Raw genomic sequence first — 27,954 nt, forward strand, 5'->3', positions numbered from 1 at the left:
AAAATATTTTCACAGAATATAATCTGAATATACAAAAATATAAGTGGCAATTGGGATAATTTAATGTTAACATTCATGTGGAGTAAAATCAATCTTCCTGTTTTATTTGTTGCATACATCAAAATGGATTCAACCTATTCTACATTCCCTTCTAAAATATCTATAACATGTTCATATTAGAATGCTTCATTCATAGACCAAACATGACACTCTGAAGTAAGAGAGCTTGTCCTTTCCGAGGGTAGATGTGAATTAGATACAGTAAGTAGGTTAATTAAAAATACTAAAACCTTTAGAGAAGTTGTAGCCTAAAAATGCTGTCTTCATTCATAAAGTGAATTTCTCCAAATCCTAAAAAACATTTTTAAAGTAGCATTTATTTAAATAAACAGTTTTTAAGTAAAAATTTTTGGAATTTGGCCAGGCACCGTGGCACAAGCCTGTAATCCCAGCACTTTGGGAGGTCAAGGCCGGCGGATCACCTGGGGTCAGGAGTTCGAGACCAGCCTGACCAACATGGTGAAACCTCATCTCTATTAAAAATACAAAATTAGTGCAGTGTGGTGGCAGTTGCCCATAATCCCAGATACTTGGAAGGCTGAGGCAGGAGAATTGCTTGAACCCGTGAGGCAGAGGTTGCAATGAACCAAGATTGCGCCATTGCACTCCAGCCTGGGCAACAAGAGTGAAACTCCGTGTCAAAAAAAAAAAAAAAAAAAAACCTGAAATTTTAAATGCCTAAACGTACAATATTTTGTTTTAATGTAGCTTTGGGATTTTTGACAAATTCTTGTTTATTTTGTTTTTCCAAGTCTGCTTAAAGGTTAATTGATTAAAGTGGGTAGGTCCTCATGTTTACTGATATGTATTGCAGCTCTGTTGGTACACCAGAAGGCCAGAATGGAACGACTTCAAAGAGAACTTGAGATTCAAAAGAAAAAGCTGGATAAATTAAAATCTGAGGTTAATGAAATGGAAAATAATCTAACTCGAAGGCGCCTGAAAAGATCAAATTCTATATCCCAAATACCTTCCGTAAGTCTTTATGTTAACTGTTGTGATCTCTCTGCTTGAACGTGAGAGTAGGCCATCTAACATAAGTGTAATATCTCGATCTAGTTTTCTTCAGATGTTCTTAACTCTTACTTGTTTTTCTGTCCTGACTTTCCCCTGCCAAACTCCATTCTTTATTAACTAATGACTAAGAATTCAGTGCAAATCTTACTTACATAGAATTATTTTTCAGCTCGAAGAAATGCAGCAGTTGAGAAGTTGTAATAGACAACTCCAGATTGACATTGACTGCCTAACCAAAGAAATTGATCTTTTTCAAGCCCGAGGTAAAGTTCAGTGTATACGTAGCTGAAATTCATCATATTAATTCACCAGCAGTTTTCCTGTGGCTAAAAACAGATTTATCAATCATAATCTCACTGCCTCAGAACATGTGGCTTTAGAACCAGATACAGTTTTAAGAATATATTTAAAAAGTCACCTCCATCTCAATGGCACTATCTTAACTGATAAAATAGAGAAGATAATAAAAATAAGGTTTATACACTCTTTAGACAATGATAGTTTTTTATACTTGAGCTGTTAATGACAAGCAATGATTTATAGTAAGTAATGTTTATAATTTAATTCAGTTCCATAGAGAACTAAAAGGAAATGTTATCACTTAAACCTAATTCTGAAGTTGGATAAATAATAAAAAGATATAAAATGGAAAAGACAGGAAGGGGAAGGAATCTAACCGAAAGAGAAGTCTTTAATACATTTGGGACTGTGTTCCAGAATCTATAAAACTGGAAGATAATTATTTTTATTTTTATTATTTTTAAATGTTGATTAAGCTGTTTATCTTTAAACATTCATAGAAAAATACCATAATTTAACTCTGGAGAGAAAAAGTTCATGCTGTTCTAGAAACTACAATCCTTGAACTTACTCTTTTTGTGTAAAATTTTAACCATTCTATTACATGAGTGTAAGGTTTTTATATTTACTTGAGGTAAAGCTGTTTAGTCCGTATTTGATCATTTAAAATTACATTTTAAATTGTGAAATTTTAAGTTATTTTAACTTGCCACATAGAACAGGGGTCTACTTCTACTTCTGTTAATGTCTTACCAGCATTACTTTGACTTCTTTCACAATTTACCACTTACCCATGTTTATGAGTACTACGTTATACCTAAGATAATATATTTGAAATATGTTTTGAAATCTTACATATAATTGGAGATTAGAGGAGCAAAATAAATGAAAAGCATTTCTTATAGCGTGATTTTTTTCTTAGAAAGAAATACTTGTTTTAAAAGGTAAAGTTGTTTTTGAACTATAAGCATTGATATATTTACTTTTTATATATTTCAGGACCACATTTTAATCCCAGTGCTATTCATAACTTTTATGACAATATTGGATTTGTAGGTCCTGTGCCACCAAAACCCAAAGGTTAGTGTATCCATTAAATGTGAAAACTGTTACTTTTGAAAAGCAAACTTTTAGAAAAATTTTCCTGTTCAGCAACCTTCCTCTCTAAAATTGCTTCAAACTCTGGCATTCTTAAATGAATTCATTAAGAAGATGTTTGTTTATTTTCATTTACATGCTTGGGGTTGGGGAGGATGCAAAGATGTAATCTTCTTAGCTTTTTAAGAGTAATATGCACGAGCTTAGGAAGCACTATACACTCCCAACCAATAATAGCAAGTCTTGGTTAAAAAAAATTACTAAGTACAAAAATTTGTATCATTTAAAACTTTAGACAAATGATAAGGAAGATACCTTAGGGAAGTTTTTTTTCCCCCCATGAATATTCAGTTTAATTTATATATAACTTTAAGTAATCAAAATACCCTAAATTCCAGATGAATAATTTTTTACCTTCTATCATTTTACATCATTGATATTCTCAGAATACATGCACACCAAACTAAGACATGTCAAAGTATATCTGTGTGTTTTGATCCAGGCATTAAAATGTGCATAGAAATGGAAACAGGTACATAAATATCACTGCTGAAGGTAAAGATATAGACATATATATAGATTAACACTTAACTGTAGTATATAATTTACTTTCAACTCTAATTAAAAAGTAAAAATTTGTTAATGGATATATAATATTAAAAGAAGCAAACTGCAAGAGCACATAAGTGTGGGAGGGTGGAGGTTGTAAAGATACAATAGTATTTTTGTATGCAATTGAAGTTGTTATCAACTTAAAATAGAAGAGTATAACCAAATGTAATCAAAGTAAATGACGATTAAATGTCATCAAATAACAAAGGAAGACAATAAGAGGAAAAGAGGAACAAAACAGTTGTCAAATAGGAAGCAACAAACTGGCAATAGTAAGTCCTCACTTATCAGTAATTACCTTAACTGTAAATGGATTAAACTCACCACTCACAAGGAGTTTGTATGAATGGATTTTAAAAACAGGATCTGGCAGCAGCCAACGGGAGGCCCCAAGAGCTCCTGCTAGTGCACGCAGTGGGAGGGGAGGGAGCCCATGACGTGCACGCACCCTCTCCCTCATCCACCACTGTCACCTCCTGCTGCTGCTGCTGCTGCTTGTGTGCTCATTAGTTGTGGACTTGCCATCTCTTTTGTGAAGCAGCAGATGAGGAGACTCCGGTGCTCGCCATGGCTGACGAAAAGCCCACAGAAGGAATCAAGACTGAGAACAAGGACCATATTAATTTGAAGGTGGCGGGACAGGATGATTCTGTGGTGCTGTTTAAGATTAAGAGGCATACACCAATTAGTAAACTAATGAAAGCCTATTGTGAACGACAGGGATTGTCAGTGAAGCAGATCAGATTCCAATTTGATAGCCAACCAATCAGTGGAACAGACACACCTGCACAGCTGGAAATGGAAGGTGAAGACACAATTGATGTGTTTCAACAGCAGACGGGAGGTGTCTACTGAAAAGGGAACCTACTTCTTTACTCTAGAACGCTGTTCTTTAAAGACCAAGATTATTACATTCTGAATTAGAAAACTGCAGTTTGGTTCCACCACATTCTGACTGCTAGAGTATAGTTTACTCTATTCTTTTTTTCCCCCTTCCACATTCCTTTGTTATCCATGACATAACTGATATATGTGCACAAGCATATTGCTTTTTTCTTCAAACCAAACAGCCAGTGGTATGTTTTGATTGACATCAAGTGGAGACAGGATGGGAAAAAAATAGTGATTCTGTGAAAATACCCCCTTTCTCCATTAGTGGCATGTTCATTCAGCTCCTATCTTTATATTCCAGTAAGTTATTTTGCTCTTACTGTTTTAACAAAAAAAAAAAAAAAAAATTCTCATATACGTTGTTCAATTGGAGGATTTTAATGGTTTTCATTTATCATTGTAAAACCAAGGACAGTTTTATAACTTTTGTGTATGTAGCTGTTACATGTAAGGCAGTCTGTCTTTAAGTAGGGATAAATTACTCTGAAAAAAAGAAAGAATCCTAGAAAGTTTTCCCTTCAAGTGAAGCTTCTTGTTTAAATAAACTTTTTGTTTAAAATGAAATAAGAAAAATAAAAACAGGATCCAATAATACACTATCTACAAGAGACTCATTTTATATTTAAAGACACACACAGGCAGAAAGTGAAGGGATGGAAAAATGTTTCATATATAAACGGTAGCTCAAAGAAATCAAAAGTGGCTATAATTATATCAGAAACAATAGATTTTTAAGCCAAACTGTTGAGACAAGGATTATTATATAATGGTAAAAGGATCAATTTAACAGGAAAATACAAAAATTATAAAGACATACACACCCCACATCAGACTACATTAATATGTAAAACAGATATTGACAGATCTGAAGACAGAAATTGACAGCAATAGTAGGAGACTTCAGTACCCCCCTTACAATATTATAGAATATCCAGACAGAAACCAAATAAACAGCTGGTTTGAGCAAAATGCTAAACCAAGTGGATATAGCAAACACAGAACTCTGCCAACAGCAAAAAAATATACATTCTTCCCAGGCACACACGGAACATTGTGTAGGATAGATCATATGTTAGTTCACAAAACGAGTCTAAACAAACCTAAGAAGATACAAATCATTCCAGGTATTTTTTTCTAACCACAGTGGAATGAAACTAGAAATTAGTAACAGCAAGAAAACCAGAAAATTTGTGGAAACTTAAACACACTCTTGAATAATCATTGAGTCAAGAAGGAAATCAAAAGGGAATCTTAACAGTATCTTCGGACAAAAATGAAAACACAGCATACCAGAACCTATGGGACGCAACAAAAGCGGTACTAAGAGATACGTTTATAGAGACAATACATATGTTGAAAAGAAAAAGATCTCACTTATACCCCAGGGACTAGTAGAACAGCAAGCTAAGCCTAATGTTAGCATAATGAAGAAAATAATAAGAATTACAGCAAAAAATAGAGGATTTAAAAACACAGAAAAAAGTCAGTAAAACTAAGAGGTGATTTTTTAAATCAACAAGATTGACAAACCCTTAGCTAGATAAATTGAGAGAAGAAGACAAAATCAGAACTGAAAATGGAGACAACAGATGCCTCAGGAATAAAAGGATCATAAGGGAATATTAGGAACAATTTTATGCCAACAGACTAGATAACCTAGAAAAAAGATACATTCCTAGAAACATACCACCTATTAAAGCTGAATCAAGAAGAATGAGAAAGCCTGAATAGGCCAATAACAAATGAGATTGAATCAGTAATCAAAAATCTCCCAACAAACACCCAGCATGGATTTAGAAATTAAAAAAAAAAAAAAAAAAACAGACGTCCAGAACCAGATGGCTTTATGAGTGAATTCTCTCAACACTCATACAAGAATTAATACTAACCCTTCTTAAGCTCTCCCAAAAATGAGAAGATGGACCACTTCCAAACTCATTCTGAGACCAGCCTCACCCTGGTACCAAAACCAGACAAAGACACTGCAACTAAAGAAAACTACAGACCAATATTCCTGGTGAACATAGACACAAAAAATCCTCAGTAAAATACTGGCAAACCAAACTCAGCACATTAAAAGGACCATACACCATGACCAAGTGGAGGGTTTATCCCTGGGGCTTAAGGATGGTTCGGCATACACAAATGAATTAATGTGATACAGCACACACATTGAAGTAAAATGAAAGGAATAACCATGTAGTCATCTTAATAGATGTATAAAAAGCATTTGAAAAGGTTCAGCAATTGTTCATAATTAAAACTCTCAGGCCGGGCACAGTGGCTCACGCCTGTAATCCCAGCACCTTGGAGGCCGAGGCGGGTGGATCACCTGAAGTCAGGAGTTTGGGACCAGCCTGACCAACATGGAGAAACCCCATCTTTACTAAAAATACAAAATTAGCCTGGCATGGCGGCCAATGCCTGTAATCCCAGCTACTCAGGAGGCTGAGGCGGGAGAATCGCTTGAATCTGGGAGGCAGAGGTTGCGGTGAGCCAAAATCACGCTATTGCACTCCAGCCTGGGCAGCAGGAGTGAAACTCTTGTCTAAAAAAAACATATATATGTGGAAGGAACTTAACAGAATAAAGGCCATGTATAAAAACCCCATAGGTAATATAACAATGGAGAAAACCAAAAGCTTTCCCCCTGAGATCTAGCACAAGCAAGGGTGCCATTCTTACCGCTTATTTTCAGTGTAGTACAGGGAGTTCTAATGTAGTATCCATTTTTGTGTTGCTGTAAAGGAATACCTGAGGCTTGGTAATTTATAAAGAACAAAGGTTTAATTGGCTCACAGTTCTGCAAGAAGCATGTCACGGACATCCACATGCTTTCTGTACAGGAAGCATGTCACCGACATCTGCTCAGCTTCTGGAGAAGCCTCAGGGAACTTTTACTCATGGCAGAAGGTGAAGCAAGCAAGCAGAGGCATGTCACATGGTGAGCAAGATGGGGGGAGGTGCCACACCGTTTAAACAGCCAGATATTGCTTGAACTCAGAGCAGTATCTCATTATTGAGAAACCTGCACCAAGGTATTCGTGAATGATCTACCCCCACAGTCCAAACACCTTCCACCAAACCCTACCTCTAACACTGGGGATTACATTTCAATATGAGATTTGGAGAGGACAAACATCCAAACCATATCACCTAGCCAGAGCAATTAGACAAGAAAAATAAAGGTATCCAAATCAGAAAGGAGGAAGTAAAATTATCTGTTTGCAGGTGACATGATCATATATGTTGAAAACCCTAAAGATTCAACCAAAAACTTTTAAAAGTAATAAATGAATTTAGTAAAATTGCAAGACACGAAAACAGTGTACAAAAGTCAATTGTGTTTCTGTACACAAGGAACTATCAAAAAAAGGAGATCAAGAAAATAATCCCATTCACAATAGCAAGAAGAAGAGTACTTAGGAATACACTGAAAATTGTAAAACATTGATGAAGGAAATTAAAGACACAGATAAATAGAAACATAGCCTGTGTTCATGGATTGGAAGAATTAATATTCTTAAAACATCCTTACTACCCAAAGTAGTCTACAGATTCAATGTAATCCCTATCAAAATACCAGTGGCAGTCTTTACAGAAACAGAAAAAAATCCTAAAATTATATACAACCAGAAAAAACCCTGAATAGCCAAAGCAATCTTGAGTAAGAACAACAGAGCTGGAGACATCACATTCCCTGATTTTTAAAAATATTACAAAGTTATAGTAAAACAATATGGTACTGACATAAAAACAGACATATTGACCAGTGAAACAGAATAGAGAGCCCAGAAATAAATTGATGTATCTATGGTCAACTTACCTTTGACAACGGTGCCAAGAACACACAATGGGAAAAGGATAGTCTCGTCAGTAAATGGATATTCACATGCAGATGAATGAAATTGAATCATTACCTCACACCATATACAAAAATAAACTCAAAATGGATTAAAAATGTAAACATAAGAACTGAAACCATAAAACTCCTAGAAGAAAACATAGGTGAAAAGCTTCTTGACCTGGTCTAGGCAGTGATATTTTGGATATGACACGAAAAGCACAGGCAACAAAAGCAAAAATAGGCAAGTGGGATTACATTAAACTAAAATGCATCTACACAGCAAAGGAAATAATCAGCAGTGAAAAGACAGCCTTCAGAAAGGGAGAAAATATTCACAAACTATGTAACTCCTAAAGGGTTTATATTCAAAATGTATCAGGAACTCATGCAAATCAATAGTAATAGAAACCAATAACCAGATTTTAAAATGGGCAAAGGACCAGAATAGACATTTCTCAAAAGAAAGTATACAGATAGCCAACAGGTATATTGAAAGGTACTCAACCTCACTAATCATCAGGGAAATGCAAATTAAAAGCCAATGGGATACCACCTTACAAACCTATCAGAATGGTTACTATGAGAAAGGTGAAAGATTACAAGCATTGATGAGGACATAGAGAAAAGAGAACCCTTGTACACTTCCATGGGAATGTAAGTTGGTACAGCTATTATGGAAAACAGTACGGAGGTTCAAAAACTTTAAAATTTTATAATCTAGCAGTCCCACTTCTGAGCATATATCCAAAGGAAATTCAGTAAGTATCTCAAAGAGATATCTGCACTCATGTTCCTTTCAGCATTATTCACAGTAGCCAAAATATGAAAACAACATAAATGTCTATATAGGGATAAAGAAAACGTGAGCAGTATACACGTAACACACACACAGTAGAATATTTATTCAGCCTTAAGAAAGAAGGAAATCCTTTCATTTGTGATAACATGGGTAAACCTGGAGGATGTCATGCTAAGTGACATAAGCCAGAGAGAGACACGTGCTGCATGATCTCACCTGTATGTAGAATTCAAAAATGTCGAACTCCTAGAAACAGAGAACAGAACGGTGGTTACCAAGGCCTGGGAGAAGAGGGTATGGAAAGATTGTGTTCGAAGGGGTACAGAGTTTCAACTATGTAAGATAAATAAACTCTGAAGATCTAATGTACAACAGTGTGACTAGTTAACAGTAGTTTATTATATAACTGAAGTTTGCTAAAGGAGATCTTAAGTGTTCTCACCACAGTGGGGTGGGAGGGAGATAAGCTATATGAGATGCTGAATATGTTACTTGACTGTAATAAGTATTTCACAGTATATACATAAATCATCAAGTTGTACAGCTTACAGTTTTTAACTGTCAACTATACATCAATAAAGTTGTGGGGGAGACAAAACAAAGACAGCAAAACAACAGTTTTCATTCTCACAAATTCTGAAAGTCAGCAGACATGTGGTGAATCAGGTCAGCACTCATATAGGGTTACATCATCCTCACTAGTGTGCTGCAACAAATACTCCAGACTTACAATTTGTTCCACATATGTTTGTATTTTCAAATGTCTTCAGAGATAAAAATTATTTGTGTTACTTCTTCCTTCATAAGAAACATTATGGTTTGTAGGAATAGGAAAGTATGAATTGTGGATAGGAAAATGTACATTTTTCCTGTGAAACTGAACAGGACACCCTAAAAAAAATGTATGATTACTGTCATTGAGAAATTCAGTGCCTTACATAGGGGAGGAAAAGGAGAGGTTGAGAAAAACAAAATTAAAACATTTTACGAATCAAGCAGTTGTTCACATGCTTACATACTGGTAGGAGTACCATGTTAAATTGGGTTTTAGACGAGCGGCTGGCAAACAGTGACCCATGGACCAAATCCAGCCTGCCATCTGTTTTTGTCAATAAAGTTTTATTGCAGGAAAAGAAAAAGAAATGGGAACAAGGAAGAACTAGTATATTACTGGTCTTCAGTTTGTTACAAGAATTTTCACATTCTCCTTTCACATTCTCATTTATTGTGCTCTCTCTACTCCTTCATTTTTTTGTTGTTGGTTTTATTTTTTATTTTTTTTTGAGACAAAGTTTCAGCTCTTGTTGCCCAGGCTGGAGTTCAATGGCACGATCTCGGCTCACTGCAACCTCTGCCTCCCAGGTTCAAGCCATTCTCCTGCCTCAGCCACCTGAGTAGCTGGGACTACAGGCATGCACCACCGTGCCCAGCTAATTTTGTATTTTTCGTAGAGACAGGGTTTCTCCGTGTTGGTCAAGCTGGTCTCGAACTCCTGACCTCAGGTGATCCACCCACCTCTGCCTCCCAAAGTGCTGGGATCACAGGCTTGAGCCACCGCACCCAGCCGCCTGCATTTTTATGTATAATTAGGCATAGCTCTGTCCTCGTATTTTATTTAAATGTTTTTAAATCTAGCTAGAATACAATGAACAGTTATTACAGAGGATCAGAGTGAAATTAGGGCATTTGACACAGTAAGCAAATGTTCAGAGACTAGATGCTATTTGGATGTTAATTGAATAAAGCAATAGAGATGACAGCGGTAGAAGCACTAACTCTTTAAAAAATATGCAAGATGTGTATTTCAGACACTGAGTGAGTTTCCTTAATACAATCTTCCTACTCTTTTTGAAAAATAAGAATTTTTTCTTACGAAAAGTTTCCTGTTTTGCTTCAACATAATCTGTTACTTCAGATTAATAATAATCTGTTATTTCACATAAGTGAAATAAAATTGGTCTTGACAGTTGTTGAAGTAGGATGAGTACATGTACATGTTCATTTTGCTATCCTCTCTACTTTTATATATGTTTGAAATTTTCCATAATAAATACGAAAGGTCCAATAAAAACATCCATTACTTAAAAGTTTTTACATGAAAGATAGAAGTTTGTATGCCGGCTGTTTTGGGAGAAATAAGGAATCAGTAATTTTTTGCAGTAAGGCTAAAATACACATTAACTTCATGAACAGAAATTTATTTAGTCCTTGAAGTCAGTTCTGCTTCACAATATAGAGATTTTTTTAACAGCTAAAATTAAATGTGTTTAGACCATTATTTGTGATCTAATTTCCTCTTTTTTCCAATTTTTTGGTGATTTAGTTTCCAAACACCTCTAATTTTAAAAAAAATTCATAATTCTAAGTACCAAGTGAGTTTATAAGAAAACCATTGGAGATTTTTCATTTTAAAAAAATTTATAGATCCCTTATTGATTGCCTTAGATATTACTTAAATAATGAAAAATATGCTGGCATTTAATAATACATTGAAGTGTAAAAAGGTACTTCTTTATGGTCACTCTTCCTGAAATTTTAACCTTTGTGGTTAAACAGAATCAACAAGGTTTTACTAAAAATGTGCTAGGTGAAAATGTTTTCTAATGCCTGAGACCAAAATTCTAATAAGTAGGATGGATCCCCAGATTAAAACAATTATTCTGTAAAATGTTTCCCAGATGTGGAATGTGAAATGATTTTACATGGTAAAAAGTCAAAGTTTTTAAAAAAGTGTTTCTTTTCATGTGTTTCAGGGCATAGTAACTGGTATTGTCAGATCCTTGATTTTTTTAGATATTTTTACTTACGATAAGACTTAATTCGATGTTTGTTTTAAAATTATTCAGTTTGTGGAAAATACTGTATAAATACTATTCAAGTTGGTTATGCATGTGGCAAAAATTGTGACAATGGAAAGCCAACACCTAAAGTTGAGGACTTAGCAAGAAAATTTCTATATAATGAGTAAGAAAGGTGATGCTAAAGGGATACAGAGTACCAAGTATCATTTAATTATTTAAAATTTGTCATAAAATTTGACTTCTATATTTTTATCTACTTGTTACAATGTCTCTCTTTTAAAATAGAAAAGATATCAGTAGGGTAAGTAGAATTTGCATATTAATATACATTGTTTTAACATAGGTTTGATGCTTCGAATTAATAACCTTGACAAGAAAAATTCAACAATGCATACTCCTTTTACTTTAAACCTCCCAAAATTAATTTGTAGGAATACTGTTCTAATTTCATTGTGGGACCCAAATTTTTAAAAGTAGTTTTATAAATGTGATCGCTTGTTAGAGACAATCTTTGAGGAATATAATTATTTTCTGTGTTTAAGATACCACTATCCATATAAACATTCTAGAACATTGGTCTCTTAGAGTTCCAGTGACCTTTATTTTATAAGTAAGAAACAAAGAGACCTAGAATGTATATGATTTATCTGAGATCACGGAGCAAAATATTCAGGAATTAGTAGCAGAGCCTGGAACAGAACTCCATTCTCACAACTGTCAATTCTAGTGTTCTTTCTACTCTACCATACCAAATGTGATTTTTAAACATAAAGTATGGTAAAATTTTTATATAGATTTACTTCTCCAGAGTCTGTGGATAAGACGTTAGATACTAGTTTATATTTATTTGCGTCATCCAAGGCTTACATTTTTAGCAGATAGAGAACATGAATTAACAAAAAACTTCCCTTTCTGGTAGAAAACAAATATAAATACTACTGCAGTGGGAAACGAAACTCTAACTTTAATGAGACTTATGTGCACTGACAGTATTGTTTTGCAGCAGGACACCTTTTTACAATTTTGAGTAGTGTTATGGGAATCTTTGCAATTAGACACCCTTTCTTTGACTATAAATTAGAGATAATGATGCTGTTTTCTCCTTTAAGAGACATGGAGGTGATTACATCATGTTCATGTTGTATTTCCCAGAGGGAGAAGTGCCAACTCGATAGAGGTTGGTAGTGATCAAGCATGTGTGTCAGTTTCAGCTAGATGCCTCATTTAGGGAGCAAGCTGCCTCAGGCTGTGCACTACAAATGGTGTTTAAAGTTGTCTAATTTTTTAGACTTTGTGATTTCTTACTTATAAAATAATTTCTTTCTTACAGATCAAAGGTCCATCATCAAAACACCAAAGACTCAAGACACAGAAGATGATGAGGGAGCTCAGTGGAATTGTACTGCCTGTACTTTTTTGAACCATCCAGCCTTAATTCGCTGTGAACAGTGTGAGATGCCCAGGCATTTCTGAGCCAAATGGCCCTGTATCTTCTCTAAAACCACATCTAAATTTCAAGAAACTTGTCTGTCATCGGGAAAAAGTTTCACTGCTACATAGGATTTTGTCAAATTGAAGGTGTGACAAGATGGTGTTGTGCTAATGTTAAATGTCAGTCCACAGAGCTAATAATACCTCAGTATAATGTCATAAGCAGTTGAAATTCATCACATGAAAAGTAATCTGCTGAAAGACTTGGTTGCCCACTGCCTAACTGTGTACAGTGTTACCAGTATCCCATTATGGATAATTCTCAATATGTTAACGCCTAGGTGTTCCCAATGCTTTTTTCCCCTCATGTCACTACTGAATTTTGACAGGAGGAAGGAATAGAATGATAGCTTGTTTTATTTGTAAAGCTTTCAGTGAAACACTACATACATGAAGAAAAGGAACAAGGTTTAACTATTTAAGAACTGTTTGCTGCCGCATAGTGCCATTGGATAGGGGAAGAACTTCAGAAATCTGTGGTACTCTTTGGCCTTGTCTTTGTCTTCCCTGAACACGTCTCCACTCTGTGAAGCCAGCATCTAGGGGCTAAAGATGCAAAGGAAAGCAGCATGCATTGTCTGTACAAATGTGCAGTGAAATACCCCCAAAGCTTTTCCTACTGTACAGATCTCTCGAGTCTGCTTTAAGTGATTTCTTTTCTTCTTGATTATTTTCTTATATTTCTATATGTATAGTGTAATAGCCTTTTGTTAACTAATTTTCTTTTTTCCTTTTAGTAATTAAGCACGATCATGTCCCTTTTTACGCCTTACCTGAGAGGAACAATGCCTTAAAATAAAAAAGCATTAATGAGATGAAACTATGCACAGAATAACTTTCCTCTACTTATTCTGTACTTTGCCCTCATAAGTTCCAATGTTGTATGAAGACAGGGAGATGCTGCACAGTGAATTGCAGATGATATTACAGAAGTGATGTCTGTAGGTCACATTAAATACTGACTTGAGCAGTGGGTGACACAACACAGTGTTTTTTCTTCCACAGGGAAGCTTAAAACAAAAGAGATTTTTAACCCACTGACAGAACAACAAGGTTAAACTTCATCTGCTTGGTGTCCCACAGAACTTGCACAAGCGATTGTTATTGGGAAAGTACAGTCTCAAAACCAGCAACAGCAGCAGTACCTACAGCCCTTTTTTTGGAGAGAAGTTTAAATGCTTTACTGTTGGGGCAGTCCATTTCTAATCCTGACTTGGTGACAGTATCATGTGTATTTATAAAACAAGGCTAGCCATATTTAGGACAACTGAAGAAAAGCTGGAAAAAAAGAAAAACAAGCAAACTTGAACACTGAAGCAACCTCAAGCATCTCTTTATTTTGATGATGTATTTTTGTAAGGAAAATAAATATTCAGATGATCAGGAATGTATATAACTAAAAAATCAAGAAAAAAATAACAGTATGCATTTAAAAAGACAGAATTATGAAATTATATGAGTGCTTAGAATGGGGCTATAAGGGAAGTGCTGAAATAGAGCAAAGGATGGAAGATAATATAGACTATCACCCACTGTAAATGTTTGCAAGTGGCTGTGTTTTAAATGGGATTATTAAAGTTGATCTCTATGAATGTCAGAGCCTTAACTTTCAGGCTTTGCATTTTGTATATGGGAAGAAATAAGACAATCCTAGGTAATTAAACCGTAGACCCAAAGCCCTTAGGTTTGATGCATTTTATTTTAAAAATAGGCCTTGTTTTTCAGCTTCATCTGCAGTTCTATGTGAAGATTGATAAATCAGTTTTTACTTGTTTTATTAATAAAACGTAATTTGGATATCTTGAGTTGATGGTTTTGTGATTTAGCTGGGTAAACTATCTTTGTAACAGATAAGTTATTTATAAAAATTAAAAAACTTATATTCTAATGTGGATTTTGTGACTTGTTTTCAGTTTTTGGGACAGGAGATAATTTATACATCAGATCATTTAAACATTAATGGAAATCAGAGAAAACTTCTTCTCTAGAGTCTCCTTGTGACATTATGACATTCAGCTGCATTTCTTGGAGTATTTTATCAGTTTCCCTAGACTTCTTTTTTCATAGTTTGTGATAGCTTTCCCTTTAATTTCCTTTGGATTTTTCAAAACTTACTCCATTGTTAAAGACAAATGTGATTTATTGGACCATTTAACCTGAAGTTAACACTTAGTTGATATTAGTTCTGTCCCTTGATGTATAATGCAGGTCATGAGGATGGTGGTGCTTCTCTTGAAGAGACCTTTTATATTTACAGTTTTCAAAAAATTACAAAAACTCAGGTGTTTTTCTCAGGCTGAAAAGAATAAACTAGCATTTGCTGATCTCGCCATGATGCAGTTGTAGAAAGGTCTTCCTTAAGTGATCTTTTAAACTTAATAGGAAGGAAGTACTCTTTGTCAATGAATATGAGGACTGGACATGTTGGTCATTTGGGGTTCGGGGGTAGAGAAATTGGCAGTTCATGTAAACTAGACTTCTCAGGAAAATTTTTATATTAACAAAATGTCAGCCAAATGCCTCCTGTGACAACTAATACTTTAGACAAAGATGTGTGTTACATTGCGGATATTTATGGGAAAAAAATTTTGAAATTTTAGTTTTAAAATTTTTGTTTAAATGACCAACCTGTGTCGCCTTTGATCTAATATTAATTAACTTTATATTGGGGAAATCATGCAGAAAATCATCTCCACGGGTAGTCCAAAACTCATTGTTAGCTTTAAACCTATTTAATTAAAGCAGCTATAAATAGCAAAACTAGCTGACATGTCACCAGTATTCTCTATCCCAGTGTAATGTTGACAAGCAATTCTAGTGAGCACGGATAGGTTTAAGAGGTTAACAGTATGACAGAAAATATTCAGACTGGGCACAAGTGGCTCACACCTGTAATCCCAGCACTTTGGGAGGCCAAGGTGGGTGGATCGCTTGAGGCCAGGAGTTTGATACCAGCCTGGCCAACATGGGGAAACCCCATCTACTAAAAATACAAAAATTAGCCAGGCATGGCAGCACACGCCTGTAGTCCCAGATCCTCTGGAGGCGTAGTCCCAGATCCTCTGGAGGCTAAGCCACAAGAGTCGCTTGAACCCAGGAGGTAGAGGTTGCAGTTAGCTGAGAGTGCACCACTGCACTCCAGCCTGGGCAACAGAGCACAGCTGTGTCTCAAAACAAAAAAAGAAAGATAAAATATTCAGCCCATGAGTAATGTAAGTTGGCCATATTGCCCTAGAAAATAACGTAGTGGCACCAGGGACTGCTCCAGATTTAATAACTATATGCTGGATATCAGCATAGCTTCCCATATAATATCACAAAGTACTTCTATTCCTGTATGGCAGATGAATATATTTTTGGCTTCAGCTTTTTTGGTGCTTCAATTTTATATCCATTTTACTTGAAATGGCTCAGCTGCATTTTAATTTATATTGTTTCCATCTGAAAATACAATTAGACAACTGAGAGAAAAGGCCGAAGAAAACCAATTTTTCTTTTCTTTTTTTTTTTTTTTTTTTTTACGAAACAGAGCCTCACGCTATCACCCAGGCTGTAGTGCAGTGGAGCATTCTCGGCTCACTGCAACCTCCACCTCTCGGGTTCAAGCAATTATCCTGACTCAGCCTCCCCAGTAGCTGAGATTATAGGCGCACGCCATCACGCCTGGCTAATTTTTTAAATATTTTTAGTAGAGAAAGGGTTTCACCATGTTGGCCAGGCTGGCCTCAACTCCCGACCTCAAGTGATCCTCATGGCCCAAAATGCTGTGATTTCAGATGTCTTCATGGATTTACTCTGTAATCCTGGCACAGTTCCTTGCTTGCATTGCCTTTCCTTGTCGAACGAAGGTAATTAATGCTAAACCCACCTCAGGGGGGTGTTGGAAGGATTAATGTGAAACTATCATCTGAGCCAACCCTTTCTCTCTGACTAGGAACTGCGTTGTCCTAAAAGTGGGTCGTGTTTTTACATGAATGGGTTTTGAAGTATTTTTCTCTCAACAGTATTAACAGGTAAGTTTGCTATTTATCTGAATTGGTCTAGGCACATCTCAATGGATCAGAATTTGATGTTTCAATCACTGAGATTGAATTTTTCCCTCTTAATGTCAAAGGTTGGTAGATTTGAAAAGATTAAACTTTGGAAGGCTGACCTGAAGATCAGGTATGTTTATATTTCTATTATATGTTCAGCTGTCTAAAGAATGTACATTTTATGATGGAGTATAACAAATTATTTCTCCACGATAAACAAATAACTTACTGTAGTGTTTGCATGTCTGCATATTTGTTTTAAGCCTAAAATGAACCCAAAGCACACTTCTCTCTAGTGCCTCGCTCTTTACGGATTCCCTTGTTTACTCCCTTCTTCCTCTTCTGAGGGCAGCCTTCCTCTGACATGTTGTGGAACCAATACAGCTTACTGATCTTATTCCAGAAGTGTTTATTGATCCTCATAGCCATGAACAAAGACTGCCATATCTTCACCATGGAAATGCTTTCCAGTGGTTTTTGGTTTTGTTCTTTGGAGACAAAGTCTTGCTGTGTTACCTGGGCTGGCCTCTTGCTGGGTTCAAGCTGTCCTCCCACCTTGGCCTTCCAAGTAGCTGGGACTACAGATGCATGCCACTGCACCTGGCTACAGATTTTTTTTTTTTTTTTAATTTTCACCTTTGAACTCATCCATAGATTGTTGGTAGGCTTTGTCCCTTTCACACTGTGACTAATTGATTCCAAGTTCTTACTCTTTCCTTGCACACTGCAGCTAGATCACAGTATGTTACAGAAATAACACTATGCCCACGCTCCTGTTCAGAAATCTTTATTATTTCCACATTGTTCACTGGGCTTACTTGTAAGACTTGTTTGTTCCTTACCCATCTCTTCAGGATCATTACTTTCCAACAGAGCCCTCTTAAAACTAAATTGGTCTAATCACTTCCCTTAATAGGCCTTGCACCTCCCCACCAGTGTACTTTTGTCCATGCCATTTGCCTCGTCTTTGTATTAAATTGAACTTCCAATGATCAGATCAAGGATCACCATCGTGAGACCTTTCCAAACTGCACCTTTTCTTGTAGCACTTGCTATATTTTCTGCCTACTGGGCACTCATTGCTACTTTGACCTCTCCACTTAGATACAGACATACATTGTTTTATTGTGTGTCACTTTATTGCACCTCACAGAAGTGTTTTTTACAAATTGAAGGTTTTACAAATTGAGGTAACCCTGCATTGAGCAAATTTATTGGTGCCATTTTTTTCAGCAGCATGTACCTCTGTGTCTTTTGTATTACGTTTTGGTGAGTCTCACAATATTTTAAACTCTCATTACTGTTATATTCGTTATGATTTGTGATCCGTGATCTTTGATGTTATAATTGTAATTGTTCTGGGGCACCACGAAGCATATCCACATTAAGGCTTAATTGATATTTGAACCATGTCTGTGTGAGACTTAACCAATACTTGATGATATGTGTTTTTTTGTTTGTTTGTTTTTGGGATGGAGTCTCACTCTGTTACCAGGCTGGAGTGCAGTGGCGCAATCTCGGTGCACTGCAACCTCCGCCTCCTTGGTTCAAGTGATTCTCCTGCCTTGGCCTCCCAAGTAGCTGGGACTACAGGTGTTTGCCACCATGCCCAGCTAAGTTTTTGTATTTTTAGTAGAGACAGAGTTTCACCGTGTTAGCCAACATGGTCTCGATCTCCTGACCTCATGATCTGCCTGCCTCAGCCTCCCAAAGTGCTGGGATTACAGGCGTGAGCCACGATACCCAGCCAATATGTGTGTTCTGACTGTTCACCAACCAGTCATTCCCCTCTCTTTCTCCCTCTCCTTGGGCCTCCTATTCCCTGAGACACAACAGTATTGAAATTAGGCCAATTAATAACCCGACAGTGGCTTCTAACTTTAAGTGAAAGGAAAAGTCACACATCTTTCACATTAAATCAAAAACTAGAAATGGTTAATTAAGCTTAGTGAGGAAGGCATGTTGAAAGCCAAGATAGCCTGAAAGCTAGGCCTCTTGCACCGAACAGCCATGTTGTGAATGCAAAGGAAAAGTTCTCAAAGGAAATTAGTCGTGCTACTTCAGTGAACACAAGTGATAAGAAAGTGAAGCAGCCTATTGCTGATATGGAGAGTTTTAATCGTCTGGATAGAAAGTCAGACCAGCCACAACATTCCCTTAGGCCAAGGCTTAATCCAGAGAAAGGCCCTAACTCTTCAATTCTATGAGAGAAGTGAGGAAGCTGTAGAAGAAAAGTTTGACAATAACAGAAGTTGGTTCGTGAGATTTACAGAAAGAAGCCATCTTCATAACATAAAAGTGCCAGGTGAAGCAGTAAGTGCCAATATAGATGCCACATCAAGTTATCCAGAAGATCAAACTAAGATAATGTGGCTACATGAAACAACAGATTTTCCATGTAGATGAAACAGCCTTAAAGTGGAAGAAGGTGTCGAGATGCCATCCAGGACTTTCATAGCTAGAGAAGAGAGATCAATGCCTGGCTTCAAAGGACAGGCTGACTCTCTTGTTAGGGGCTAATGCAGCTGGTGACTTGAAGTTGAAGTCAATGCACATTGACCATTCCAAAAATCCTAGGGCTCTTAAGAGTTATGCTAAATATACACTCTCTGTGCTCCAGAAATGGAACAACAGAGCCTGGATGGCAGCACATCTGTTTATAACATGGTTTACTGAATTATTTTAAGCCCACTGTTGAGACTTACTGCTCAGGAAAAAAAAAAAAAAAAAAGATTTCTTTCAAAATCACGACAATGCACTTGGTCACCCAAGAGCTCTGATGGAGATGTACAAGGAGATTACTGTTTTCATGCCTGCTAATGTATCCATTTTGCAGCCTGTGGATGAAGGAATAATTTAGACTTTGAAGTCTTATCACTTAAGAAATACATTTCATAAGGCTATAGCTGCCATTGATAGTGATTCCTCTAATGGATCTGGACAGAGTAAACTGAAAACCTGGAAAGAATTCCCCATTTTAGATGACATTAAGAACATTCGTGATTCATGGGAGGAGGTCAAAATATCAACACTAATAGGAGTTTGAAAGAAGTTGATTTCAACCCTCATGGATGACTTTGAGGGGTTCAAGACTTCAGTGGAGGAAGTCACCGCAGACGTGGAAATAGCAAGAGAACTAGAATTAACAGTGGAGCATGAAGATGGGACTGAATTGCTGCACTGTCATGATCAAACTTGAACAAATAAGGAGTTGCTGTTTATGGGTGAGCAAAGAAAGTGGTATCTTGAGATGGAATCTCCTCCTGGTGAAGATGCTGTGAACATTATTGAAATGACAACAAAGGATTTAGGATATTACATAAACTTAGTTAATAAGCAGCCACAGGGTTTGAGAGGATTGACTCCAATTTACTGTGGGTAAAATGCTACCAAACAGCAACACATTCTACAGAGAAATCTTTCATGAAAGAAAGAGTCACTGCAGCAAGCCTCATTGTTGTCTTATTTTAAGAAATTGCCCCAGTCACCCCATCCTTCAGCAGCCACCTCCCTGATCGCTCAGTGACCATCAAGACCCTCCACCAGCAAGAAGATTATGACTTGCTGAAGGCTCAGATGATTGTTAACATTTCTTAGCAATAAAGTATTTTTAATTAAGGAATGTGTATTTTGTTTTTAGACATAATGCTGTTGCACACTTAATCGGCTGCAGTACAGTCTAAACATAATTGTATGTGCACTGGGAAACCAAAAAATTCTTGTGACTGTATTGTGATACTCACCTTATTATGGTGGTCTGGAACCAAACCTGCAATATCTCCAAGGTATGACTGTCAGGGCAGTTGTGTCTTTGTGTCCCTACAGCAAATATCTTCATACATGGCAAAAGGTCAGTAGTTGATGATGATTCTTTTTTTATTTAAGATAGGTTATCACTATGTTGCCCAGCCAGGACTTGAACTCCTAGGCCCAAACTATCCTCCCACCTCAACCTCCCAAGTAGCTAGGACTACAAACGCGCCCCACTGCACCCAGACTTGATGATAACGACTCTTACTTAACGTGAAGTCCAAGTAATTTCTAACATTTATTCAAGTTAACCAATGTGTACAGCCATTTTGAATGTAGTGTGTATTTTCCCCTAGAACTAGTATTACAAGCAGTAGGTTCCCAGGCCAGCCCACTAATTAGCTGGAATGCTTTGCATTTGAAAAACTGAAATAAGCACAGGCATACTATTGGGATAGATCAATGTAACAATGAAACCAAGAAATAATGTTTCTGGTATCTTCCGTGTGGTGCCGGAGGGGGATGAAGAAGTAGAGATCTTTGTGGATATTCTGGAAAATTCAGAAATTGGCATTTCAACCTGAGGCCTCTGTTGCATCTAACTTTACTTCAAAGTTTAAAGTTTGCTTTTTCATGGACCTAAGTGTTTGAGTGGCTTCTTCTTAGACATAATGAATGTCCTTTTTTTTTTCCTCAAAATTGAAGCACAGGGACATGGGAGAATATTTTTCTGGAGAACACTGGTCAAGAGAAAAGGAAAGAAAGAAGAAAATTAAATGCAAAGTATGTAATAATCCTGTCTTCTTTCCCAAGAAAGGTGACAAGACAGGCTTCTGACTAAAGGATTAGCAGTGGAGAGCAGAGACTCACTGGTTATACTCCATTGGGTCTGATAACCAAAACATTGCCTGATGGTGAGTGACATGAAACAAGCCTACATTTTATTATCTGACCTGAAGTCTTAACTACTACTTTTTAGTTTTTAACAGAAGTCTATCACATGCCCTTTTGCTGAACTGCCAAATAATTTTTGTAATAAAACAGCATACACATCTTAGAACACCAATTTGCTAACCCAGACAACCAACTTCTGCTAAGGTAATGAATGAGAAGCAATATATGCAATTTCCATTCCAATGAATGACAATAGGTGATTTTTGTTATGAAGTATCTCAAAACATGATTATATTCAATATAAAATGACAAAAACATGCAGCAAAGATTTTTAAACTTCCACCTGTATTACTCTATTAACCACAATCTCTTTCTTTTCTACTGCTTATTATGTTTTGTTTTGTTTTGAGACAAAGTCTAGCTCAGCCACCCAGGCTGGAGTGCAGTGGCGCAATCTTGGCTCACTGCAACCACTGTCTCCTGGGGTCAAGTGATTCTCCCGTCTCAGCCTCCCGAGTAGCTGGGATTACAGGCACCTGCCAGCATGCCCAGCTAATTTTTGTATTTTAGTAGAGACAGGGTTTCACCATGTTGGCCAGGCTGGTCTTGAACTCCTGACCTTAGGTGATCTGCCCGCCTCAGTCTCCCAAAGTGCTGGGATTACAGGTGTGAGCCACTGCGCCCAGCATCTACTGTTTATTATTAATATGCTAACAGTTAACAGGTAACTACTGGCTTCACATTACAAGAAACAAGGGGCTCCCAAATTTGGAAACAAGTAAAAAATAAGTAGTACTCACTGAAAACCTTAGGTGAGCTGTCATCTTGTCCCTTTGATTCCAGTTTGTTCTAAGGTAGCGATAGTAATTTATCAGCTCTCAATCTGCAGAATCATCTTTATATTTCAAAAATTTCACATTTCAACTTTGCTACTTCCTCCTTTTGCTAGTCTTCCTAATCTTAGCCACATTCTCTCATTTCCTTCACTGCTTTGTACCGTGCTCCCAGCTTAGGCCTGGCACATAGTACGTGAGCAACAAATTTTATGTTATAAATTTGATGACAGGTCTATCTTTATCTTTTTATGATTTTCTCCAAATGCTTTTCAATATCACATTCCTGTCATAAGTCAGGCAGTGTGTTTGATGACATGAGAGACAGTCACCATCTTAGAGCTTATAAAGGAGAAGTAAGCATGCAAGTACAGTCAATCATTATCTGTGGATTCATTTGTGAATTTGCCTATTCACTACAAATTTTCATGGCACTTTCATAGTCCTTTGCAGATATGTGTAGAACAGTGACAAACTTCAGTCACCCAATGCTCGTATTCCCATCTCAGGTCAAACCACACAATGGTCTGCCTCTTGTGTCAGCTCCTGTACTGTGAACCAAGTGTCCTTTCTGCGGTCTATTTAGGGATACGTTTTTTGCATTTTTATTGGTGATTTTGGTGTTTAAAACGCCCTCAACATTGCTGCAATGCTGTCTAGTGTAAGCCCAAGAATGCCAGGATGGGCCTTAGCGAGAAAATACATGTGTTAGAAAACTGTTCATGTGCAAGTTATAGCCCCGTTGGTTATGAGTTCAATGTTCATGAATAAAGTGTCTTTAAACAGAAACACATAAAACAAGGTCATGTATTCATGGGCTGGTGAAAATATCATGGGCAGAGGCTCATGGGAACCTAACCCTGCATTTCCCCTAGGAGCAAGTCACTGTTCGCTCTTTGCTAAATCAGTGTTTGTGGAGACTTTATAGAACATAACTACCACTTATGAATAATGAGATTAACTGTGGGCAGGTGCTGTACAAAGAGCTGCAAAGTTCAGTGAAGAGAGACAATTTCTCGTGGTTGAGTCAGGGACAGTTAATGAAAAGGAGGCATTTGAGATGAGACTCAAATGGTGGGTGAGACTCTGACAGAGGGGGAAACATTCCAGACACAGGAAACAGTGTGAGCCATGGTGGAGTTTAGAAACTCTAGGGGTGGTATAGGAATCTGCAGGTAACCTTATTTGGCTAAAAGCTGGGGAAGATAAGATGGAAAACGTACATTCTGTGGAGGACAAGTAAGAGTGTACTTAATGAAATGGGCAAAAATTAGCCATGAAAAGCTTGGGGATGATTTCCCCAAGAGGAATGCAGAAATCAGTCCATATAAAGACTTAAATGTTGAGAGCAGCTTTATTCATAGTGGCCAAAAACTGGAAACCACCCAAATGTTCATCAACAGTGGATGGTAAACAGATGCTGGTGTGTCTACATATTGGAATGCTACTCAGCAGTAAAAAGGAACAAACACCAGCCTGGGTCACATAGTGGGACCTCATCTCTACAAAAAAAAGAAGAAAAAGAAAAAAAAAATTAGCCAAGCATGGGGTACCTGTACACCTGTAGTCCCAGCTATTCTGGAGGCTTAGGCAGGAGGATTGCTTAAGAACGGGGAGGTCAAGGCTGCAGTGAGCTGAGATTGCACCACTGCACTCCAGCCTAGGTGACAGAGTGAGACCCTGTCTCAAAAAAATTAATAAAAATAATGTTTTTAAAAATCTTTAGGAGGCGAAACATTTACTGTGTTTACATCCATGAGAAAGACCAACGAGGGGAAAAGGAGAACACAAAACAAGCTACCCACGAGGTACTGCCTTAGTAATGATCAGATGTGAAACAGAACCTCATCGTATCTAAAGCCAAAGCTACGGGACACCCTCCTGTGTGATAGTCCATTACCCATGCTGTTGCTAACTTCGGTTTTATTTAAAACTCACTTTTTACTAGTAATATATATGCCAGTTCCTCTATAATATATCACCACATATCTGCATGGTTTTCTTCTCCAACCATAACACTACTGAATTAATGCTAAGAAAGATAACTGCTTGTGGTCACCCTGTGTTAGGAGCATTGTATTGTCATCATTTTCTTCCAGGGAGCTCAGTGTGACCCACTGACTGTGCAAGTGAATGTTGCCATATGTACACCAAGATCCGTGCCATCCTGGTACTTTGGTCTTCCGGTCCTTGCTGAGGATCACTCTTTTGAGGGAGGAAAGAGCTGCCTTGTCCTAGTGGTGCCCACTCTCCCATGCAACCACTATTTGATGGTCGATAAAGGGATACCAACGTCAGGGATGGACGTCCTGCAGGCATGGCCTCTGGCCTCCTCACAGCTTGGGTTAAAGAGCTGTTCTCCAGGGAGCTGCCTACCTCTAGTTCTGTTTTCGAGTGTCTTTTCCATTAAAATATTCAGTCATCCCTCGGAATCCACAGAGGTTTTACTCGAGGACCTCCATGGATACCAAACCCTCAGATGCTCAAGTTCCTGATATAAAATGGCGTTGTATTTGCATATAACCTATGCCCATCCTCCCCTGCGCTTTAAATCAGTTGTAGACTACCTATAATACCTAATACAATGGAAATGCTCTGTAAATCGTTGTTATACTGTATTGGTCTTTATTTTTGTTTGTTTGTTTTGTTTTGTTTGAGATGGGGTCTTGCTCTGTCACCCGGGCTGCAGTGCAGTAGCATGATCATGGCTCCCTGTAGCTTCGACTTCCCCAGCTCAAGTGATCCTCCCATCTTAGTCTCCCAAGTAGCTGGGACCACAGGTGCACACTACCACACCAGTTACTTTTTTTATTTTTTGCAGTGGTGCAGTCTCCCTGTGCTGCCCTGGCTGGTCTCGAACCCGTGGCCTCAAGCAATCCTCCCACCTCAGCCTCCCCCAAAGTGCTGGGATTACAGACATGAGTCACCACACCCAGCTTATATTCTATTATGGTATTTTTTTCCTAATATGTTTGTCTTCCTAATATGTTTGATCCACAGATGCAGAACCCGCAGATTCAGAGGGCTGACTGACTGTATATCCAGTGATTCTCTTTTATATAAAACTAACTCTGGTCACATTCACTATGTAGCATCTTATGCTGCCTAACAAATCCCAGACAACTATCAGACACCTCTGCTTCCCAGAGTTAAGCCTTGATTTAGAAATCTTACTTTTATTTGCTTCACTCAGAGTGCCATCCCATGTGCCAAGCCTGGCCTGGGTTCTGGGGATACCACAGTGAACAAGACACAAAGACCCCTGTGTTCACCTGCTGTCCTGGCTCCCCCGGGCCTGGACTGGCTGTCAGGCCCTGTGCACGCTGAAGACCCTGCTCCATATGCTGCCATGTGCTTTGAGAATGGTCTTGCTTTATTTTCATTGTCGATTCCCTCTTTAGTAGCATATGTTCAAATCCAGAAGAATAAATAAAATTCTGAAATGAGAGGGAGGCAGGTGCGGTGGCTCATGCCTATAACCACAACACTGAGAGGCCAAGGAGGGAGGATTGCTTGAGGCCAGGAGTTTGAGACCAGCGTGGGCAGCACCCCGTCTCTACAAACAACAACAAAAAAATTTAATTAACCAGGTGTGGTGGTGCACCTGTCATCCCAGCTGCTCGGGAGGTTGAATGTGGGACAATCCCTTGAGCCTGGGAGTTTGAGGCTGCAGTGAGCCATGATCATGCCACTGCACTCCACCCTGTCTTAATAATAAACAAATAAAAAATAGATGCAAGGGAACGTTACTAAAAAAAACTATAAACCTAAAACCTTAATGCTTTTCCTGGCTTCTGCTTTTTGTGATATAATAAAGAAACTCATTAGTCAAGGGGTGTTGCTAAATGCTAAAAATTAAAAAAAAAAGAAAGAAAGAAAAATTAGCTTTTAAGCACTTGGTACTGATTTTGCCTGTGATGTTGCTGCTATTGTTGAGGTGGGGTGGAAAGAGAAATGGGAAGTAACAGCTTTGGGCCACAAATCCCTGAAGGCTGGCGGCTTCTGCTCCAGATACTGCACTAGCAGCGTCTTGCAGTTGTGGTACCTCAGCCGCATCTGATGATTTCTTTTTTCTTTGTTTTAGGTTGGATGGATTCCTAAATCTGATCATCTGATCTCTTGCTCTCTCTCGCTCGCGCTCACGCTCTCTCTCTCTGTCTCTCTCCCATCTTTAATAGGAAAGGGAGAGTGGAGGGCATCTCAAAAAGATCATTCCTCTCCACGTTAACTGCTGTGTTGGGGAGGGAAGCCGTGCGTCTGGTTTCTTTATTTGGGCTCCACTTTCTTGCTTTCTAAGCACATCACGAGGCTCTCTTTCGGTCAGCTGATCACTGTGGCATGGCCCTTAACTGCTGAATAAACAGAATGGAAGTCAAGCAAAAGAAAAGCACAAATACAGACAGAGGCATAATTACAAGGGAACATTTTCAGTTAAAAACATTGCTCACTGGGAAAAACTTTACAGAGAAAAGTTTAAGCTACTTTCAGCATTCCCTTCAGAAATATTTTCTTACAGGGCTGCTATTTCCATAGTTCAAAAGAAACTATTAGAGCAGAGTATTAAGGTTTCAATTAATTCCAGAAGACAGCACAAATGAGGTCCAGCCAACTTCAAAGCGCCTGAATATTGATCATAGGACATGAGTGCCAAGCAGAGGAAGCAACGGCTTCACTGCAGGGCTTCTGGGCTGCAGGGAGCAGTCGGGGTCCAAGCCCTCCTGCCATCCTCTCCCAACTCTGTCTCGGAAGAGGCTGTTTGAAAACCAGAGTGAAGCCATCACCTTTGCTGCATGAGAATGAAGTTCTGCCTAAAATGGGCTCTTCCCCACCACCTCCATTTGCTGTGTTAGGGCATTTACACTTACATGTGCCCATCTACAAAGCAGACATGAGAAAAATACGCATCAATTACCACCATATAAGTGCAAACTTCCACCTGTGCTGGGGAAACCAGGAGTGCCCAGTGCGTTTTATACCTGTGGTTCTCAGAGGCCAGACTTCACATCATCCCCAATCCAGAACTGAATTTTTTTTTCAGTGATTTGTAGCAAAATTAAAAAAAAAAAAAAAAATACTGAATTCTTACAGAGCTAAATTGATTTTTTTTTTTTTTCTGAGGTGGAGTTTCGCTTTTGTCACCCAGGCTGGAGTGCAGTGGCACAATCTCGGCTCACTGCAAACTCTGCCTCCTGGGTTCAAGTGATTCTCCTGCCTCAGCCTCCTGAGTAGCTGGGATTACAGGCACACGCCACCACACCAGGCTAATTTTTTTTTTTTTTTTTTTTTTTTTTTTTTTTTTTTTTTTGGATTTTTAGTAGAGACAGGGTTTTGCCATGTTGACCAGGCTCCAACTCCTGATCTCAGGTAATCCACCCACCTCAGCCTCCCAAAGTACCGGGATTCCAGGCATAAGCCATTGCACCCGGCCAGCTTAACTGATTTTTTAAGGCTGTCTTTTATTTGAACATTTTCAAATTTCGTTACAGACCCACACCCCTTGAGAAATGGGCCGGCAATGGATCTTTTA

The 27,954-nt window shown here is 37.9% G+C and overlaps 2 protein-coding genes across 4 annotated transcripts in view; both read left to right on the plus strand.

Moving 5' to 3' along the window:
- The window catches only part of TAB2 (TGF-beta activated kinase 1 (MAP3K7) binding protein 2), a 91,347-nt gene extending 76,539 nt beyond the window's left edge, over positions 1-14,808 (plus strand). For 2 of the 3 annotated variants that reach the window (XM_030929408.1, XM_010381029.2), the window contains exons 4-7: positions 875-1,035; positions 1,247-1,340; positions 2,377-2,457; positions 12,756-14,804. In XM_030929408.1, coding sequence (XP_030785268.1) covers positions 875-1,035; positions 1,247-1,340; positions 2,377-2,457; positions 12,756-12,898 — 479 coding nt within the window. In that variant the 3' untranslated portion in view covers positions 12,899-14,804. Of the gene's footprint in view, positions 1-874; positions 1,036-1,246; positions 1,341-2,376; positions 2,458-12,755 lie in introns of all 3 variants that reach the window. The other variant, XM_030929407.1, reaches the window with a different exon arrangement.
- On the plus strand, positions 2,492-6,287 carry SUMO4 (small ubiquitin like modifier 4). Its single transcript, XM_030929416.1, has one exon. It carries the CDS (start codon positions 3,655-3,657, stop codon positions 3,940-3,942), a length of 288 nt encoding a protein of 95 aa, XP_030785276.1. The 5' UTR covers positions 2,492-3,654; the 3' UTR covers positions 3,943-6,287.
- Positions 14,809-27,954: the final 13,146 nt, after the last annotated feature.

This window comes from Rhinopithecus roxellana, chromosome 4 (genome assembly GCF_007565055.1).
Source record: "Rhinopithecus roxellana isolate Shanxi Qingling chromosome 4, ASM756505v1, whole genome shotgun sequence".
Classification (NCBI taxonomy): Eukaryota; Metazoa; Chordata; class Mammalia; order Primates; family Cercopithecidae; genus Rhinopithecus; species Rhinopithecus roxellana.

Bases quoted from the DNA above. Each gene is read 5' to 3' on its own strand.
- SUMO4 (XM_030929416.1), top strand. From the start codon at position 3,655: ATGGCTGACGAAAAGCCCACAGAAGGAATCAAGACTGAGAACAAGGAC.